The 20,783-nt window shown below is 33.5% G+C and overlaps 1 protein-coding gene and 1 long non-coding RNA gene across 14 annotated transcripts in view; one reads left to right on the forward strand and one right to left on the reverse strand.

Moving 5' to 3' along the window:
* Positions 1-20,783, forward strand: part of stat3 (signal transducer and activator of transcription 3 (acute-phase response factor)) — a 79,278-nt gene that overhangs the window by 54,880 nt on the left and 3,615 nt on the right. For 3 of the 13 annotated variants that reach the window (XR_015479490.1, NM_131479.1, XM_087242103.1), the window contains 9 exon segments: positions 1,801-1,899; positions 2,374-2,509; positions 4,959-5,011; positions 5,129-5,223; positions 5,348-5,487; positions 7,380-7,598; positions 9,237-9,279; positions 12,914-12,973; positions 18,602-18,702. Coding sequence is in view for 5 of the 13 variants with exons in the window: in NM_131479.1 (NP_571554.1) it covers positions 1,801-1,899; positions 2,374-2,509; positions 4,959-5,011; positions 5,129-5,223; positions 5,348-5,487; positions 7,380-7,598; positions 9,237-9,279; positions 12,914-12,973; positions 18,602-18,702 (946 nt within the window). In the remaining 8 variants the exon portion in view is untranslated. 13 annotated transcript variants of the gene reach the window in all.
* Positions 12,454-16,524, reverse strand: LOC147845572 (uncharacterized). The gene is made up of 2 exons (XR_015480568.1): positions 16,372-16,524; positions 12,454-13,272 (listed from the first exon to the last, which is right to left on the reverse strand). It is a non-coding gene; the product is annotated as an uncharacterized LOC147845572 (long non-coding RNA).

Below are 20,783 nucleotides of genomic sequence, written 5' to 3' on the forward strand. Positions count from 1 at the left end.
AAAATCATGTGAAATTCTACATAACTGTTCACACTGGTCACATTGCAAAACATCAGGGGCCTCATGTATCAACGATGCGTACGCACAAAAACTTTGCGTACGCCAGGTTTCATGCTCAGAATCGCTCACGTTTGTATTTACTAACATTGAACTGAACGTGGAAATGTGTGCAGCTTTCTGGCAGGCGTACGCACATTTTTTGTGCGTGTCTGTTTTATTTCCATTGGCGACTCCTAGAGGCAGTTGTGTTAAATTCCTCTCTACAAAGTGTCTGAGCCTTGCAATGGCAGCTGTATGAGACTGGTTCAGCAGGTATATAAGGTTTCCATACCATACATTTGACCAGCTAAACATTAAAGCACAATTTGCAGCAGTCACCTGTTTTCCCAATGTAATCTGAGCGATCTACCGCACGCACATTGCTATAAAGACACTATCTGAAGATGAATTTGCATGCGTGAATCAGAAACATTTCCATTCAATAAATGTGCAAATAAAATATGATGCTTATTGATATGAACTTATTGATGATTCCTACTTGTCTTTCTCGTGATAAATAGTTGGCAAAATCTGATATGTAGCGGGGGAAAAAACAAGAAAGAGTTCATCAGACGCTGGATTCAAGCCGAGTTCATGCTCGAACGTATCAATTCATGATCACAAGCGTCTTACGAGCGCGCCACTGAGACTGTTAAGCGTCCTGCAACATTTTACAGATATAAACCACATTATTTCTTTTTTTTAATGCACTCAGTGCGATGTTCAGACCCAACTGTGTTAACCGCATCAGCTAAACTCTCTCACTCTATTTTTTTCTTTTGTTGTTAATTCCGGAGAACAAACTTGCAAATAACACCACTTTTCTCTGGTCTACCTCCGAAAGCAGCACCTCCATTTCACATTCTGTTCAAAGTTTCTCTTTTTGCTTGATTTTGCCGTTGCTTTTTCGTTGGGTTTTGCCATTAGCATAGTCATTAGCATATTCATACGGGGGAGGAGGCAGGGAGGAGTTTTGTGCTCGTGCATGTTGCGCTCAGTTTCACGTTCATTCGGATGTACAAAAGAATATGCGTGAGATTCGGCGTACACAGTGTTTCATACATCTGAATTTTTTTCTGCGTACGCACATTTACAGCTTTGTGCGTACGCAATGTTTTAGTAAGATTTCCACGCAAGTCTTCGTACATGAGGCCCCAGATCTGTGTCTGATTTAATACTACATTTGAAAGTGGCACAAATCTGAATTCAAAAGATCAGATTCCACGCGGTTTGGGCTGTTCACACTGTCAAGACAAATCAGATCTGAGTCACATGTTGGCAAAAAAAATCTGATTTGGGCCACATTTGCCTGCATTGTGAACGTAGCCTTACATTTAATATTTTAGCAGACTCTAAATCGACTTACATTTGAGGAGGCATTCAGCGATTCAACAAGAATAGGCAATAAACACAGAAGTGTTGATTACACAAAGAACTGTTTGTTTTTAGCAAATTAAGTGCTAGAGTTTTTTTTTTTTAGACAAAGTGATTGTAAGAGCGTCTGGTGATGAAAGAGTGTGATTTCTACTGGTGGTTTGTCAAACCCACTCATCCATGTGAGGCACGCTTAGAATTGCACAATTTTTTGTAGTTTTTTATAATGTGCAATAAGTAGAGAGTAAATTGTCATCTTTAGGTGAACAACCCCTTTAATCATTCAACGTCCAGGTCTGTGTTTGCACTTGTACACATATTTCTGATTGACATAAAGCAGGATTTGTTATTGTTTGTTTAATCTGAATGTCTTTTATCTGTGTCCAGACGCACTCTCTCCCGGTGGTGGTCATCTCTAATATCTGTCAAATGCCAAACGCATGGGCCTCCATCCTGTGGTACAACATGCTGACCAACCATCCCAAGGTTTGAAATACTTTGAAGTGCTGTACATTGGTCAACCTCTGGTTGTGTTAAATAGTGCTACATTTTTTTGACTTGTACCTAAAGGGATCGTTGAAGGGGCAGTTACCCAAAAGTGAAAATGAACCCACTACTCCCTTCACTTGTTTCAAACCTGTTGGGGTTTTTATTCTTTTTGTTAAACACAGGTAAAGATATTTTTAAAAAATGTTTAAATAAGAAAGAAACACAAACATGTCTGAAATGAGTGAAGGTTGGGAAATTAATGACACAATTTTCCAGTTTGGGTGAAATATCTATTTCAGTGTGTCTTCTCTACCTCAGAGCTAAAATATATACATAACAATGTCACTTAACATCATTTTTTGGTTATTAAACGAAAACTTTATTACTTTATTTGCATTATCACTTCATAGGTCTTGGATCTCATCATGTAAGATACTAATAAGTACTTTTCTATTTTTCCTCTATTCACAGAACGTGAATTTCTTCACCAAACCTCCTGTAGGAACATGGGATCAGGTGGCGGAGGTGCTCAGCTGGCAGTTCTCGTCCACAACCAAAAGAGGACTTACTATTGAGCAGCTCACCACACTTGCAGAGAAACTTCTGGGTATGTGTGTGTATGGGTGTTTGTGTTATTTAATACTCAGTGGCACTCAAAGGCTTTTATTATTATTATTATTATTATTATTATTATTATTATTATTATTATTATTATTATTATTAGAATTGGCTTTGAATAATCTTTCATTTTAGATGGTTGAGTTTGTGTTCTCCATGACTTCGTTTATAAAGTATATTGTGATGTATTAATATAATAAATGTATTATAATATATAAAACTATAACAGTGTAAAAATATACAATATAAAATCTTGTCTACGTGTATCGAGAGAGAGAGAGAGAGAGAGAGAGAGAGAGAGAGAGAGAGAGAGAGAGAGAGAGAGAGAGAGAGAGAGAGAGAGAGAGAGAGAGAGAGAGAGATCTATAGGTTTTAAATAAATAAATATTAACAGTTGTAAATAGTGTGATAATATTGTTGTGAAAGATAATAGAATATTTCATAGGAAGCTAAAAAATATGTATTATACATTTTATGTTTTTTCATTCATGCAGATTTTCATAATTTACAAATGTAAAAGCTTATACCTTTATCATGAGTGATTGTACTATCACAGTCTCCTGTTTTGCTCGGAAACCAGCAGCACTTGCCCTAATTATATGCTTTACTTTCATGTAAACATCTCTAACGGTATTACAGTTGTCAATCGAAATTTTGTTCTTTAACAGTTGGCCTGAAGTAATCTGAACTTGCTATTTTTATTACTTTAATATATATATGCATATAGACATACAGAGGACAATATAAAGGAAAACAAAAAGAAAAAGAGACATCCAAAACACTAATTAGTCACATAAAACCTAAACTAGAGACGAGGGTATGTAACTTAAACTGCAGAGGGATCACTGGATGGCTCTTGAGATATACTCTACCTGACAAAAGTCTTGTCGCCTATCCAAGTTTTAGGAACAACAAATAATAACTTCTAGTTGATAATTTGGTATCTAAAGTGGCTTGTATGAAAGGCAAAAGCCTCTAGATTACGCTTATTTTACCAAACAAAACATGATCATGCCTTGATTTTGAACTATTTAATTAGGACAGTAAAGTCTGACTTTGCTCAGACAAAAGTCTTGTCACTTAACAGAAATAATGTACGGTATAGAATATAAAGTCATGGTGCAGTGGAAAAAGAATGAATATTGTGCATGACTCCCATGAGCTTGGAGGACTGCATCCATACATCTCTGCAATGACTCAACTTATTAATAAAGTCATCTGGAATGGCAAAGAAAGCGTTCTTGCAGGACTCCCAGAGTTCATCAAGATCCTTTAGATTCATCTTCAATGCCTTCTCCTTCATTTTACCACAGACATGCTCAATAATGTTCAAGTCTGGTGACTTGGCTGGCCAATCCTGGAGCACCTTGACCTTTTTTGCTTTCAGGAGCTTTGATGTGGAGGTTGAAGTATGAGAAGGAGCGCTATCCTGCTGAAGAATTTACCATTTCCTGTGGTTTGTAATGTAATGGGCAGCACAAATGTCTTGATTCCTCCGCGTGTTGAGGTTGCCATCCACTCTACAGATCTCTCGCACGCCCCCATACTGAATATAACCCCAAACCATGATTTTTCCTTCACCAAACTTGACTGATTTCAGTGAGAATCTTGGGTCCATGTGGGTTCCAATAGATCTTCAGCAATATTTGTGATGCTTGGGATGCAGTTCAACAGATGATTCATCAGAAAAATCGACCTTCTGCCACTTTTCCAAATGATCAACTAGAAGTCAAATTATTTGTTACTCCTACAGCTGGGGTTGACGATAAGACTTTTGTCAGGTAGTGCAGATTTGTCAAATAAATTAAGAAATTGACCCCAAGTAGTCAAACATTTTCATATGGAGCTAGTACTTAAACATCCGAGTCTCTCCATCTGAATAACAGATATCATGTTGGAAAATCTCGTTCTAGAATGAAGGGGGTAAAGGTGATTTCCAATTGTTCAGCACCAGACTTTTAGCCATGCCTTGCACAAAAGACTCTTGCATTGTTTGAAGGAGATAAGTATTTTGTGAGAAGCCAAAAATGGCAAGATCGGCATCTGGTAGAAAAGATCTGCTATAAACCTTGTGTATCCAGTCAAATATGTTGGTGCAGAATCTATTCAGGAAGGGACAGAGCCAAAAGGCACGAGCAACCGTGTCCTCTGCTGTATTATATGTATCACTTGTTGGTGAGACAGAAGGAAAGATTTTATGTAGCTTGGCTTTAGTGTACTATGTATGTCCATGTGTCTCTAGAGATTTCGATTCTTAGGCAACTTTAAATCTCAGAGGATACTGTAACACAACTTTCAGATAAACACACACACATTTAGAAATAAGATGCCTAGAGTCAACTTGTGATTTTAACTTGCATTATTTATCTATAATAAAATTAACATTAAATGTATGAATCAGTGTCTAATTGTGTGTGTGTGTGTGTGTTTTTGCGCAGGTCCCTGTGTAAACTACTCCGGTTGCCAGATCACATGGGCTAAGTTCTGCAAAGTATGTTTCTGCAATAATCACTTGTTCCTTGTTCTTTATAATTTTAGAGCAAATCATTTAGTTTCTATCAAGTTATTCTAAACGTTGTTTCTTCTGCTTTTGCTTTGTGTCTCGCAGGAAAACATGGCAGGAAAAGGTTTCTCATTCTGGGTGTGGCTGGACAACATTATTGACCTGGTGAAGAAATATATTTTGGCCTTATGGAATGAAGGGTGAGAGCTCATGCTGCACTGCGCTGTGTGTGCATTCATGCGGTGTTTATAGTTCATTGCATCAGCTGCTGCATGGGTGGGTGCATCAACCTCTTGTTTGTGTGTGTGTGTGTGTGTGTGTCAGGTATATTATGGGTTTCATCAGTAAAGAAAGAGAGAGAGCAATCCTGAGTCCAAAGCCTCCTGGGACGTTTCTGCTGCGCTTCAGTGAAAGCAGCAAAGAGGGAGGAATCACATTCACGTGGGTCGAGAAGGACATCAATGGTGAATGCATTTCTGTGCACATGATATTGTGCGCGCTGAATTAAATATGGCAAAAATGACATTCAAAAAAGTTATTGTGATGTAAAGTTTGTTTGCTTTTTACTTTGTCATATTTTCACTTTCTGTACATATTTATTTATATTGATTTGTTTTGAATTGGTTTTGTTTTGTGCTTGTTTGCTTTATTTATTTATTTTTGTGTGGAATTTGCCCTTTTGCTTTGATTTTGCTTTTTTATTTTGATTTGGATTGCTTTGTTTTGTTTTTGTATGTTTTTTGGTTTTCTTTGCTTTTAGTTTTATTTAGTCATTTATTTATTTGCTTTGAATTGACTTTGTATTGTGCTTGTTTGTTTTTGTAATTTATTTATTTATAGAATTAGCCTTTTTTGCTTTTGTTATTTATTTATTGGTTATTATTTTTTATTTATAGAATTTGCCTTTTTGTTTTGTGCTTTTTTGCTTTTGGTTCACTTTTTGATTTATGTATGTTAGTTTTGAATTTGTTACATTTTTAGCACTTTTTATTTTTGTTTGAATCATTTATACATTTTGTTTGGGATTTTCTTGGTTTTTGTTTTGTGCTTTTTTAATTTTGATTGCTTTGTTTTTAGTTTTGTATATGTATTTATTTATTTGTGATTTTGTTTTGGTTAGCTTTTTATTTTATTTATTTATTCATTCATTTATTTTTGTTTTGAATTGGTTTTGTTTTATGCTTGTTTGCTTTATTTATTGTTTATATATTTGTGTAATTTGCCTTTGTTTTGTGTTTATTCATTTTGATTTATTCTTTGGTTCGTGTTAGTTTTGAATTTGCTTTGTTTTTGTTTAGCACATTTTTGTTTTTATTTTTGTTTTGTTCATTGCTCATGTTTATTTATTTATTTTAGTTTTTCCTTATTTTTGTGCTTTTTTTATCCACTTATTTGTTTTTTATTTTAGTTTTGTTTTGTTGTGTTTTTTATGTTTTGAATTTGCCTTTTTGTTTTGTGCTTGGTTTACATTTTGCTTTATTTATATTAGTTTTGAATTTGCTTTGATTTGGTTCAGCACTTTTTTTTTTGGTTTTATTTATTTATTCATTTATTTTGTTTGGGTTTTTCTTGTTTTTTTTTTGTCCTGTGCTTTTTTGTTTTGTTTTTGTTTGCTTTGTTTTATTTTTGTATGTTTATTTTTTGTTTTGTTTTTATTTATTTATTCTTTTATTTTTAATTTGTTTTGGGTTTGTGTGCTTTATTCATTTTTAAAATCTGCCTTTTTGTTTATAACTTTTTTGTTTTGTTTATTTATATATTTTATTTAAGATTTTCTTGTTTTTTGCCTTGTGCCTTTTGTCTTGATTTAGATTGCTTTGTTTTATTTTTGTATGTTTATGTATTTGTTTTGTTTTGAATTGTTTTTGTTTTGTGCTTTTTGTCTTTTATTTATTTACTTATTTATGTTTAGAATTTGCCTTTTTGTTTTGTGCTTTTTTGTTTTGTTATCTTTTAATTTGTTAGTTTTGAATTTGCTTTGTTTTTGTTTTGATGATTGTTTTATTTAGGTTTTTGTTTTTATCTTGTGCTCTTTCTTTAGATTATTTTGTTATTTGTTTTGTTTAGTTTTATATTTTGTATTTTTTTTATCTGCTTTGTGTTATGCTTATTTTATTTTGTTTGCTTTTTGTTTTTATTTAATTATTTTGTTTTAGATTTGCTTCTTTTTTGCATTTTATTTGGTTTGCTTTTTTAATGTATTTTAATGTGCTTTTATTTGTTTGTTTGTTTATTTATTCATATGTTTGGAATTAGCATTATTTAAAATGTGGCTTGTTTTTTGTTTGTTTTGGTGGTATCAACATTGATATTGGGAATCACTGACGAGCATTTGTATCACTGTATGTGTGTGCAGGTAAGACCCAGATTCAGTCGGTTGAACCGTACACTAAGCAGCAGCTCAACAGCATGTCTTTTGCTGAGATCATCATGGGCTACAAGATCATGGATGCCACCAACATCCTAGTGTCGCCGCTGGTCTACCTGTACCCCGACATTCCCAAAGAGGAGGCGTTTGGCAAATACTGCCGCCCTGAGGCCCATCCAGACACTGAGTTCCCTGACACAGGATGTGGTGAGTGTCTTTTACAGGAATATCATTCATTCTGCCTCAGACAAAAAAACAAACAAACAAAAAACACATCTGTCTGTTGATTGGCAGAGTTTTTCTCATCCAATGTTTATTTATTTTGGAGACTCTTTCTATACTGGAAGTGAACTGAATGGGTGTGGTTTACTTAAAACTTTTCCTTCTGAGAAAATTGCCTAAGAATAAGAGAGGAAAGAATGAAAAAAAAACAAAAAACATGATTTTATTCTATTGTAAAGTTAAAAACACTGCATTTCGAACATCTGTGGACAATTGTTGAAACATTTATATGTTTATTTGACAGTAATTGAATGATTTTCAGTTAAAAGTTGTTATTTTGAAACTTCCAGTTAAAAAAATCTCTTCCAAGATTAAAAACTAGCCAAAAAGGCAACTTTATCAAATGTGCATTCACAGTTGAAGTCAAAATTATTAGCCCTCCTGTGAACTTTTTTCCTTTTTTAATTATTTTCCAAATGATGTTTAACAGAGCAAGGATTTTTTTTCACAGTATTTCTGATAATATTTTTTCTTCTGGATAAAGTTTTATTTATTTTATTTCGGCTAGAATAAAAGCAGTTTTTAAAAACAGTTTAAGGTCATTACATTAAGCAATATTTTTTTTCAACTGTCTAAAATATAAACCATCGTTATACAATGACTTGCCTAATTATTCTATCTTGCCTAATTAACCTTATTAACCTAGTTAAGCCTTTAAATGTTACTTTAAGCTAAATACTAGTATCTTAATCAGTTATTAGAAATGAGTTATAAAAAGTATTATGTTTAGAAATGTGTTGAAAAAGTGATTTTGTTAAACAGAAATTGATTTCCATAAGATTTTACACTAGTTTCCAACTTTCTACAGAATATTTTTTTGTGGGCATTCATGAAAAAAAAACCTTGTCTAATTTGGAACCAGTTGTATTGAGAGCAAATGCTGATATTTTAGTGTGAACCATTCCTTTTAACATGACTTGTATACGCTGTAAAAATGTTGGTTTCCACATTAAGGATTTGTGTTGGGACAACATGAAGAAGTTAAGTTGATTTAATAGTTTTAACACATGTAATTAGATTAAGCAAAAAAAAAGTTTGATAAACTTAAAGAATGGTGTTCTTTCAACTTATTTTAAAGCAGTTTAAACAAAGAGCAATTGTCTTTTTTTGTAATCATCTCAAAAATCATATGGACCTGTGTTAATTTCATCAACAAAAATATTTGACGATGACCTTTTATTCCCCGACAAAGACAGGATGACTCAGATGTCATTAGATACTAAAAGTGACTACATCAATATGCAGTATTGTTGACGAGAAGACTAAAATGTAGTCAGAAGGCTAAGAACAGACCAAAAACCTCTGTTTTCATCAAGGTTAATTCTTTGAATATTTACTATATTATGCTGTTTATTCATTAGATGAGGTGATCAAAACGTGTGCATTTATAGTTTCTGTTTAGTTCAACTTAGACTGTTTCATGACTTTTTTATGATTTTTTTTAAGTTGTGTTTTTTTTGTGTGTAATTTTATTAATTTTTGTATATTTTCCTTTTTATGCCAGCAGCTCAATTTAAAGTCCGAAACTCATTTGACCACATCCATTTCTTGCTTTTTTTTCAGTAACTCAACCCTACCTGAAGACCAAGTTCATCTGTGTCACCCCGTAAGTAGCACTTATTTCTTCCTCTCTGAGTGTGTGTGTGTGTGTGTGTGTGTGTGTGTGTGTGTGTGTGTGTGTGTGTGTGTGTGTGTGTGTGTGTGTGTGTGTGTGTGTGTGTGTGTGTGTGTGTGTGTGTGTGTGTGTGTGTGTGTGTGTGTGTGTGTGTGTGTGTGTGTGTGTGTGTGTGTGTGTGTGTGTGTGTGTGTGTGTGTGTGTGTGTGTGTATGTATGTGTGTGTTTGAGTTTGCTGGAGTCTCTCTGTCCTCTTGTAAACTCTGAAATCTCTGGTGACTCTTCAGGCAGGAGCATATGCCTCCACTCAGTTCACTTTACACCATGGATCAGGGATGTAGCCACTACTGACTCTCCTGCACGGACCCTTCACATCACATCATCCTAAAAAAAGCACAATCTTGCACAGGAAGAGAGAGAGAGATGCTTTAAAACATAACACACACACACACACACACACACACACACACACACACACACACACACACGATAATCAAAAGAGGTTCAGGTTTACTTTTGTTTTCTTTACATGTATAAGCACATTCATATAACCTGTTGTGTAACCCTATGATTCCATAATTTAGGATAGTTAAATGTAAGATATTTTATCAAGAGAAGTTTAATGTAATTTTAAAGATCAAGTTGTTAACGTGAAATAAAAATGGACATGTATTTTTTTACTTTAATATGCATTTATCTTTTTATTTAAATAGGGATTATTCAAAATAATCTTTAGACATGTTTTTCTCTTGTTTTAGTCCAAATATATGAAAATTATTAAATCAATAAGCATTTTCTACACAAGTAAAAACTACAGTTTTATTTTTAGTAAAAATAAGTCAAAATTAAGTGAATTTTTCATTAAAACAAGCTAAACTTTGGCAATAAATAATTTGAAATCAAGATTTTTACTTATACTTATTTTTACTTATTTTACTTATTACATCTATGAGACCAAAGTCCCGCCTAAAGTATCATGGAATTAAAAAATAACGCTGTTAATCAAAATAATGACATTGCGTGGAAAATTTTTACATGCAAAGGCAAAAACTAAACGCAGAATAAGAAACTATGAGGTCGTGTACTGAAAGATAATGAGCGTGAATCAAAAATGAAAACGTGTTCAGACAAAATCAGTTTTTCTGCTCATGTTTGAATGTTTTGGGTGCTTATGGTCTTTCACCTTTGCTCTTATTCACACATTCTGTGAGTTTCAGATAATACAGACGCCTGTCAGTGATCATTGGGGATTCATATAAATATTTTATACTGTAACTTCAGACACCTGTCCATGATTCCAGGGAGCTCATATAAATATAAACATTTATACTGTGATATCAAGTCTGTAATCACAGGGGTTTCATATAAATACACTGTAACTTCTGAACTTTGAGGCAGATGGGCTACAGCAGCAGAAGACCACTTTCTTTCAGCTAAGAGTAGGAAACTGAAGCTACAGTTCGCACAAGCTCACCTAAATGAAACAATAGAAGATTGGAAAAGCATTGCCTGGCCTGATAAGTCTCGATTTCTGCTGTGGCATTCTAAATAATATAGTCATATATTATTGTTAGTTTCATTTAAATCACTGGCAGGCTTCAATGTCATCATTGGTTCACAGTCGAGATTGACAGTTGCTCCTACTAAAGGGGAGTTGACGTCACTCCAATGCAACTTGTGGCTGCCCGGTGTGCCAGGTGGGGTTGCATTTGTTTCCAAGAGTTTCAGATGATATAGACACATGTCAGTGATCACGGGGGGTTCATATAAATATTATGTATATACTGTAACTTTAGACGGCTATGCTTTTTTGCAGGGGTTTCATGTATTCATAAATAGTATATACTGGAACTTCAGACACCTGTCCACAGTGATTTCAGGGAATTCATATCAATATAAATATTTATATTGTATCAGACTGCAGTCTGTCCATTATTGAAGGGTTGATCTTCTGGCTGTGTCATATGAATATACACATACCGGCCACTTTATTAGGTACCCCTTAGTAGTAAAGTGCTGGACCTGCTTTTGCCTTTGAGAACTGCCTTAATCCTCCGTGGTATAAATTCAACAAGGTACTGTAAATATTCCTCAGAGATTTTGGTCCAAATTGACATGATAGCATCACGCAGTTGCTGCAGGTTTGTCGGCTGCACATCCATGATGTGAATCTCCCGTTCTACCACTTCCCAAAAGTGCTCTATTGGTTTGAGATCTGGTGGCTTTGGAGACCATTTGAGTACAGTGAGCTCATTGTCCTATTTAAGAAACCAGTCTGAGATGATTCATACTTTGACATGGCGTGTTATCCTGCTGAAAGTAACCATCAAAAGATGGGTACACTGTGGTAATAAAGGGACAGACATGGTCATCAACAATACCCAGGTAGGCTGTGACATTGACATGATGCTCCATTGGTACTAATGTGCCCAACGTGTGCCAAAAAAATATCGCCCACACCATTACACCACCACCTCCAGCCTGAACCGTTAATGCAAGGCAGGATGGATCCATTCTTTAATGCCAAATTCTGACCGTACCATCTGAATGATGGCAGAAATCGAGACTCATCAATCCAGGCATTTTTTTCCAATCTTCTAATGTTTAATTTTGGTGAGCCTGTAAGAATTGTAGCCTCAGTTTCCTGTTCTCGGCTAACAGGAGTGGCGTTTGGTGTGGTCTTCTGCTGCTGTAGCCCATCCGCCTCAAGGTTCAGAAGTTACAGTATATTTATATGAAACCCCTGCGATCACAGACCTGATATTGCGGTATAAATGTTTATATTTATATAAGTTCCCTGGAATCATGGACCGGTGTCTGAATTTACAGTATATAATATTTATATGAATCCCCCTTGATCACTGACAGGTGTCAGGTATCTGAAACTCGCAGAATGTGGGAAAAAGAGCAAAGGAGAAAAGACCAAAAGCACCCAAAACATTCAAACATGAGCAGAAAAATTATATTTGTCTCAGTTTGCATTTTTGATTCACGCTCATTATCTTTCAGTACGTGACCTCATTGTTTTTTATTCTGCGTTTAGTTTTTGCTTTTGAGTTTTTGATTTACGCTCATTTTTCTATTCTCGATAGCGATACTTTAGGCGGGAATTTGATGCCATACCTGGCCGATTATTTTGGTTGTTTTAAGCTAAAACTCTCTTCATTTTGACTTTTTTTTTTTAAACAAAAAAATATTTATTATTTGTCTATAAAAGGCATATTGTTTTAAGAATATTTAGATTATTGAAACAAAAACATAAAAACAAGACAAAAACTTGTAATTAACATTGCATTACATTTAATTAAGTGTGTTTGATTCCTCCCATTCATATCACACAATCAAAATATAACTTCCTTTGCCTCTAAAATGCATTTTGAATGTTATTTTATGTTGAAATAAATGGTTTAAGATTTGCTTAATAAACTGTAATCATGCATCAAACTGTATACAGCAGGAAACGCACAAAACATATGGATGGAATAAAAGCTGCCTCAAATCTAAGTCTTATTTGAATCACAAATGCTTTCTTTGCTTGTAGTAGGGTTGGATTTACTAGAGACAGTGTGTAAATGTGTGTGTGTGTGTGTGTGTTAGGCAGGCTATAACTGACCTCTCTTCATAGGTGTCCTTCTGTCTTCATGGACTTCCCGGACAGTGAGCTGCTTGGGAACGGCTTCCCTGGGTAGGCATTAGGGAGCTGCTTTATGTGTGTGTGTGTGTGTGTGTGTGTGTGTGTGTGTGTGTGTGTGTGTAAGATGTAAACACACTCACCTGCCTGCTAACATAGATTACTTGTTTTAACATCTCTAGATCTTGTCCGAGGGGTTTCTGTTTAGCTCACTTCATCACTTTATAACACAATGTTTGGATTGGACTGGAACTGCACTCAGTGTTTCATATTTCATCTTTCTGTTTTGTGTCGGTGAACTTGTTCTTTTGTCCATGAGGGGGGTTTATTCTTCATTTTCTATTACTCGGAAGCTGTAATAGAAACATGTCACACTTAAGGAAAACACTTTTTTACTTTTGAATCTTCCATTTTGTCCCTCATCTTTCAGTTTTGTTCTTTATTCCTTTTTTTCTGTAGTCAAGTTTGTTATATTGATGGTTTTGCCCGTCTGAATGTTAAACAATGTAGGTTGAGGACATTTTTCTGATGAAATCTATGGAGCCAGATCAGTCTTAAAAATAAAACATTTACAAAATATAATTCATACATCCATAACACAATTTACATTTACAAAATCCAGTTTGTAAGTTCAAAATACAAATTTTAAAAACACAAATCCAATTCAGAAATACAAAAACATTATAAATAAATTCAAAACACGATTCAAAAATACACAAATCCAATTCATAAATTCAAAACACGATTCAAAAATACACAAATCCAATTAATAAATTCAAAACACGATTCAAAAATACACAAATCCAATTCATAAATTCAAAACAAGATTCAAAAATACACAAATCCAATTCATAAATTCAAAACAAGATTCAAAAATACACAAATCCAATTCATAAATTCAAAACACGATTCAAAAATACATAAATCCAATTCATAGATTCAAAACACGATTCAAAAATACACACATCCAATTTTTAAGTTCAAAACACAATTCGAAAATACACAAATCTGGTTCATTTGGCAAAAATTTTAGGATTTTTCTTGTGAATTCACAAACTGTGTGTTGTATTTATGAATTGTTTTGAATTTACAAATTGGACTTTGTAAATGTGAATTGTGTTGTGCGTGTATGAACTTTATTTGGTAAATGTATTATTTTTGTGGCTCCGAGACTTTTGACATGTATCATGTATAAGTCTTATTTTGGCTTGGTTGAGGGTAAGAAAACTATGTCAACTGGAATTTTCAGTGTGTATCAGATATGAAGAAAATGCTATTTTACACTAAAATTATACTGTAGAGCAGGGGTCACCAATCTCATTCCTGGAGGTCCGGTGCCCTGCAGGGTTAAGCTCTAACTTAGTCTCAACACACCTGCTTGGGTGTTTCAAGTATACCTCGTAAGACCTTGATTAGCTTGTTCAGGTGTGTTTGATTAGGGCCGGAGCTAAAATTTGCAGGACACCAGACCTCCAGGAACAGGTTTGGTGATCCCTGCTGTAGAATATATTACTTTGCATAAATAAATCCATTGTAAAACCTTTAAAAGTTTTGTTTGATCATGATCAGTTGTTGCAAAATAAAACAGTGTTCTTTAATAAAACATGCCACATTATATACAGTTGAAACTCCTGTGGAATTAAATTGTAATTATTTACAAATATTTGATGTTTAAAAGAGTATTTGCTGTTTTTTCTTCTGGAGTAAAAAAGAATAAATAAATAATTTTAAGGACCATATAAGGGTTTCTCAAACCATGCAGATTTTAGCTCATCAGGTGTGATGATGCAAGTTGGTTTCTAGAAAGGCTAGTAGGAGCTCAATCAGCTAAACCTGGTGTGTTTGATTGGGGTTGGAGGTAAAATGTGCAGGACACCAGACATCCAGGACAGAAATTAAGAACCCCTGTTCTATATTATTAGCCCAGTTATGAAGTTATTTTAAAATTGCCTACAGAACAAACCACTGTTGTACAATACCTTGCCTAATTAATCTAACTTACCTAATTAACCTGTGTAAGCCTTTATATGTCACTTTAAGCTGAATACTAGTGTCTTGCAAAATAACTAGTAAAATTTTATGTACTTTCATCATGGCAGAGATGAAAGAAATCAGTTATGAAGGATTTTGCCTCTGTATGCTGCTTATTAACTGCTTGTAAATATGACAAAATTACGAATAGGTAGCAAGTAAAACATTGAATTGCATGTAAAATTGTCGTATAAAGACTAAAATGCAACAAAATATGTGTACTTTTACATTTACACCATTCACACATAACTGTTGTCGCTGTTTTATTCACACATCACACACTGTATTTTTAACCAATAAAGTCTATAATGCTGATTCTAAACATGTTCACATGTGCTATTGAATAAATGTCAATGGAGAAAGAAGCTTTTTGCAAATGTAATAAAAAGAAGTCTACATCCAGAGTTCATTCACATTTTGTTTTAATATGGAAATACAACTAAAGTCAAACAATGAAACACAAAGGCTGGAGATTTTCTTTCCTCTTGTAGTGATAAATGAACACATAGTCCAGCTTTTGCTTGAGAGCTGGACGTTAAGTGCAAGTTTTAATGATCCAGGAAGCAAATAGAGTTTTTGGCTTAATCTATTATTGGCTTTATCTTATGAACGTGCTCTTTAATCCTGTTTTCCTGGTAATGATACTAATGGCATAGAAAGTGTTTCAAGAAAAATTCTTACAAAATCAAAAGTGTTTGAAACAATCATTTAGTGCTTAATAAATTCTCCATGTCCATTCTCATAATGCTAACATGAGCAGTATGTGATATGTTAATATGTTTATTTTAAGAATGATAATGTAATTATTAGGGATCTGGCAACCCAAGATTAGTTTGACCCACAGTCGACAGAATTAACATTTAAAGCAATGTTTAATGTGAAATTCAACCATCAGCTGTTTTGAATTAGGCAAATAAAGGTTTGTAGAATCACTTCATGATAGTAAATAAATACACACATCTAGGTGTCCATCCCGTAAGATCAGCAAAGCCTGTTTTAAGTTCAATTTAATTTATTTCAGTATACTTTATCATCCTCAGTTGGGAAGAAACAAACAACATAACACAAACCATGCAGTAAATTGCATTCAAAGAAGAGAATTACACATTTAAATATTTAATTAATGGACATAGAAGAAGATTTCTTAAAACAATTGTATCTGCACACAGGCAACCTTTATCGTCTACCAGAAAGCAGTAACTCATACTCAGAGAATAAGATATGTCAAGAGTTGGATAATACTCTATTAGATTCATTAAGAGCTGATTTCTCATAAAATACCTGGCAACTTGTCTTAATACAACTGTAAAATGTCTCGAGTCAGCAGGAAATAATACCGCTCATACAAGTTGATTAATCTGACATATAGTTTATGACCACCAGAAACATCCCTAATTCTTTGCTATATGATCTAATCTTACCTTGCTGGTGTTTGCCGAACAGACAGAACATCAGCTGCCAAATTGTGTTTGTTTTCTTGTCTCGACACAAGCAGGAAACGGTGTTGAAATCCCACTTTATTAAAATAAACTCCCCGTATGATTTGTTTGGAGTGTTCACAAACATGCATGGCTAAACTTTGCCCCCTAGTAAATCATTTTCTTTGTTGAGACTTAATGATTGAGGACACCATAGTTAGGGTCAGATTAAAAGTAGGTTACGCTTTACTGTATGCAACATACTGTAGATAAATTAGATCTTTTAGTGCCTAATTATCAGGAGCAATAATCAAATAAACTCCGGAAGTTTAGATTGTGTACAAACAAACTCTGCAATTGGTTGTAATGGGGTTTTATTAACATTAGAAGAAAATGGCAGAGTTAAGAGGTGAGTCTAGACTCCTTTTGTTGCCAGATCATTCTATTAAAGGCACTAAAAAGAATTTAATAAAGAAGTTAATAAAATAACCAAAATAAATCAAAATACTTTCTTTTGTAAACCTACATTTTAATTTGATTTTAAAGTCTATTAGACTGATTTTGTTGGCCGATCTTGCTAGAAAAAGCACCAAAAATAAGTTAATAAATTAACCAAAATTAGTCGAAATGCTTTATATTGAATACCCCTTAGAAAAAAAGAACTAGTTGATATATTAACCAAAATGTTTTATATTGAAAACCAAAATAACATTTTTGATTGAAAAGTCTGTTAAACTGATTTTTTTTTTTGCCTGATCTTGCTAGAAAAATAAATCACTAAAACAAGAACAAGTGCATAAATTAACCAAAATTATTCCAAAGGTTTTCTATTACAAAAGATTTCTATATTAATTTTGTTGCCAGATCCTGCTAGAAATATTGAAAACCAAAATTCAAATTGAAAAGTCAGATTAGTCAGATGAATTTTGTTAGATTGTTTTATGTTAGGTTTCCCAGTGATGGGTTGCAGCTGGAAGGGCATCTGCTGCGTAAAACACATGCTGGATAAGTTGGCGGTTCATTCCACTGTGGCGACCCCAAATTAATAAAAGGACTAAGCTAAAAAGAAAATGAATGAATGAATTTTATGTTAGATCAATTATGTGGCCAGGTCCCGCTCGAAGAAATAATAATAAAAAAACTAGTTCAAGAACAAGCTCAAAAATGAGCCAAAATAAATCCAAATGCTTTTTATTCCAAAAACTTTCTAGATTCTTATTTGTCAGATTCTGCTAGAAGAAATATTGAAAACCAAAATTTTAATTGAAAATCAGCTTGGTTAATTTTTTTGTTGTTGTTTTTTTTTTAGATTATTTTTAACTATGTTGCCGGGTCCCACTAGAAGAATTTTAAAAATAAAACAAGAGCAATCTCATAAAGTAACCAAAATGAATCCAAATGCTTTTTTTATCCAAAAGCTTTCTAGAATCATTTTTTGCCAGGTCCTGCTAGTAGAAATGTTGAAAACCAAAATTTCAATTGAAACACTAAAGAGCATCAAGCTCATAAATCTATGAGCACACAAGCTCATCAATGAACCAAACTTCAATACAAATGCTTTATATTAAAAATCAAACAGGATGTCTTCATGAACCAAATCCAAACAGGCCAAGCAGGTTTGCCTGTGATTATTAAAAATGAACAGTGGTGGATGCCAAATCTGCAAAATGCCAGAAATACGCCTGTATTTAAATTTCATTGGCACTTTCTAACCTTTTCTATAAATTCAGTCAATTAATAAATGTAAATAATAATTAAACTAATGAAAAGCATGTTTCTTTTCAAATGACAATGCTGTTGATGTTTAATCTGCCACTTTAACATCCTCTAACATTCATGATAACAATCTGTTAAAGGGTTAGTTTACCCCAAAATGAACTTAATTTGCCTATCTATAAGATTGTTGAAACCTGTATGACTGAACCCCTTCCACATTGCTGACATTTCTCAAAATATCTGATTTTCCACTGAAAAAAGAAAGTCATGCAGGATATGAGGGGAGTGTACACGATGACAGAAGTTTCATTTTTGGGTGAACTTTCAGTATTAAGCAAGTGGTGTCCATGTGTGCGACTCTAAGTGTGGGTTTGTGTGAGTTTTAGTAGGTGTTTCTGACACATATGTAAACTAGGACGGAGGCCGACTCATGCTGTGAAAGATTTCTTACTAAATCAACACATCTGTTTGCGTTTCGTTTGTCATCATGTCTAATGTCAATGTCTTTCTTTTGCAGGACTAACTCTGGCAACACAAGCGATTTGTTCCCAATGTCGCCTCGCACGCTCGACTCTCTCATGCACAACGAAGCTGCTGAGGCCAATCCAGGACCTCTCGGTGAGTCATGACGTTTCAACAGCTTATCATGTTTATGAAAAAAGATACATATTTATAAATAGTCGAATACAAAATAAAAGTTTGTTCGACATAAGATATGTGTGCATTATATATATACATATATATATATACAACAGTTCTGTCTGGTTCTCAAATCTGATTGGCTGATAGCCATGCAATATTCTGCAATATCAGAACTCCTACAGCCTCTTTAACCCTTTGTGTATTACTCCGCCCACATACAGCCAGCAAAAAGCAGACACTACAGATCTAAAGTTTAAAAGATGCACACTCAACTGTTTAACTGTCAGCTTATGATTTGAATCCGGAAGAAAGTAGTTCCTCATACACAAGAGTTTTTGAGACTCTCCAAGTTTGATTTTGTTTTTATATACACAATTATGCTGTCAAACTCGTAGCAGTGCGATAAGGCAACGCACGCTTCCCACCAGTGCCGATATACAGCCATATCGCACTGCTACTCGTGTGATATTGCTCATATATATATATATATATATATATATATATATATATATATATATATATATATTTATATTTACCGTGTGTTATATACACATACAGTTGAAGTCACAATTATTAGCCCCTCTTTGATTTTTTTTTTTCTTTTTTAAATATTTCCCAAATAATGTTTAACAGAGCAAAGAAATTTTTACAGTATGTCTGATAATATTTTTCCTTTTGGGGAAAGTTTTATTTCAGCTAGAATAAAAGCAGTTTTGATTTTTTTTTTAAAAAGCAATAGAGTCAAAATTATTAGCCCTTTTAAGCTAAATGTTTTTCAATAGTCTACAGAACAAACCATCATGATACAATAACTTGCAATAACAATAATAAAATATAAGGTTTACAGTGCAAATACAATTAGAATCACTTGTTTAATAAACCAAGCTACAGTAAATCTCTCATATAATACATCCACTAAAAACAGGAATCATTAGTTTACAAATTATGTTGTACATAAATCCTCAACATCTGCTTATTTGTCAATGATATTGCTCTAATTAATATAAAAACGATAATGTAATATGTGTAAGAATAAATATTTACTCCCATTTACAGAAGAATGTAAAATGATTGAATGGTGGGCTCAAAAAGAAATCTAATAGTAGTATTAATAATAAATAATTACATCATTAAACGTGTATTTAAATTACTTTTCTAATTACTATTTTCCAAGGCATGTGCAGTTGTCTGACAAATCCAACATTTAGTTGAGAAATGAAATTATTTAACCCGCAAAGTATCTAAAGAGGAAAATACAATCACACTGTTCTAGTCTACAGTAATATTTATTTTATCATGAATTAATTAATCACTCCTTTTATTGTTTCTTAAGCATGTTATGTTGTCTTGATAAATGTCACCTTTACTTGAAAAACTATTGTTTTTATATATAATATATTTGTATAGTAAAAAACAATACAATAATTTCTGTTTTTCAAAATTAATTTATAAAGAACTGTTGAATTTAAGTTTCTGTGTAACTGTAATGGGTTATATGCACATGGACTTTTAATTTTAGTCAGCCAGCCTCAGCAATCTTTCCATTTATAAAATTGCCATGTTAAGGTCTGATTTCTTTAAAAAATTAATGATATTCACTGCCTGATAGATATAGGATATAAAGTGGATCTCACACCGGCCAAGAAGAACTGCGTCAAATTCCATTTCCCGCCATCACATCTTAAAAATGTGGCCGTTTATTTTACCCCAGTGTTTCTACTGTCAGAGTTTCTGCGCTCGCCTGCTGATCCTGACTGCTAGTGGTTACTTGGTCTTTAATTTCGATTTCCCTTGAACAACTAAATAAATGAATAAGTCTATTCAACTGAATGTACTTTAACTACATTACAACATGGATGATGTAAAAGAAGCCATATGAAATTGAAAATAGTCACATTAACCTTTTACCCTTGTTTGTAACCCACAATCAATTTGTACATAAACGAAATATGGCAAAGAGAATGGGACAACTGCATAAAAAATAAATTACATGAAATTAACCCGTAAATAAACAAAAGGCATTTAGCAAATTATAGTTTTGAGACCAGACATGATCA

This window comes from Danio rerio, chromosome 3 (genome assembly GCF_052040795.2).
Source record: "Danio rerio strain M-AB ecotype USA chromosome 3, GRCz13ab, whole genome shotgun sequence".
NCBI lineage: Eukaryota > Metazoa > Chordata > Actinopteri > Cypriniformes > Danionidae > Danio > Danio rerio.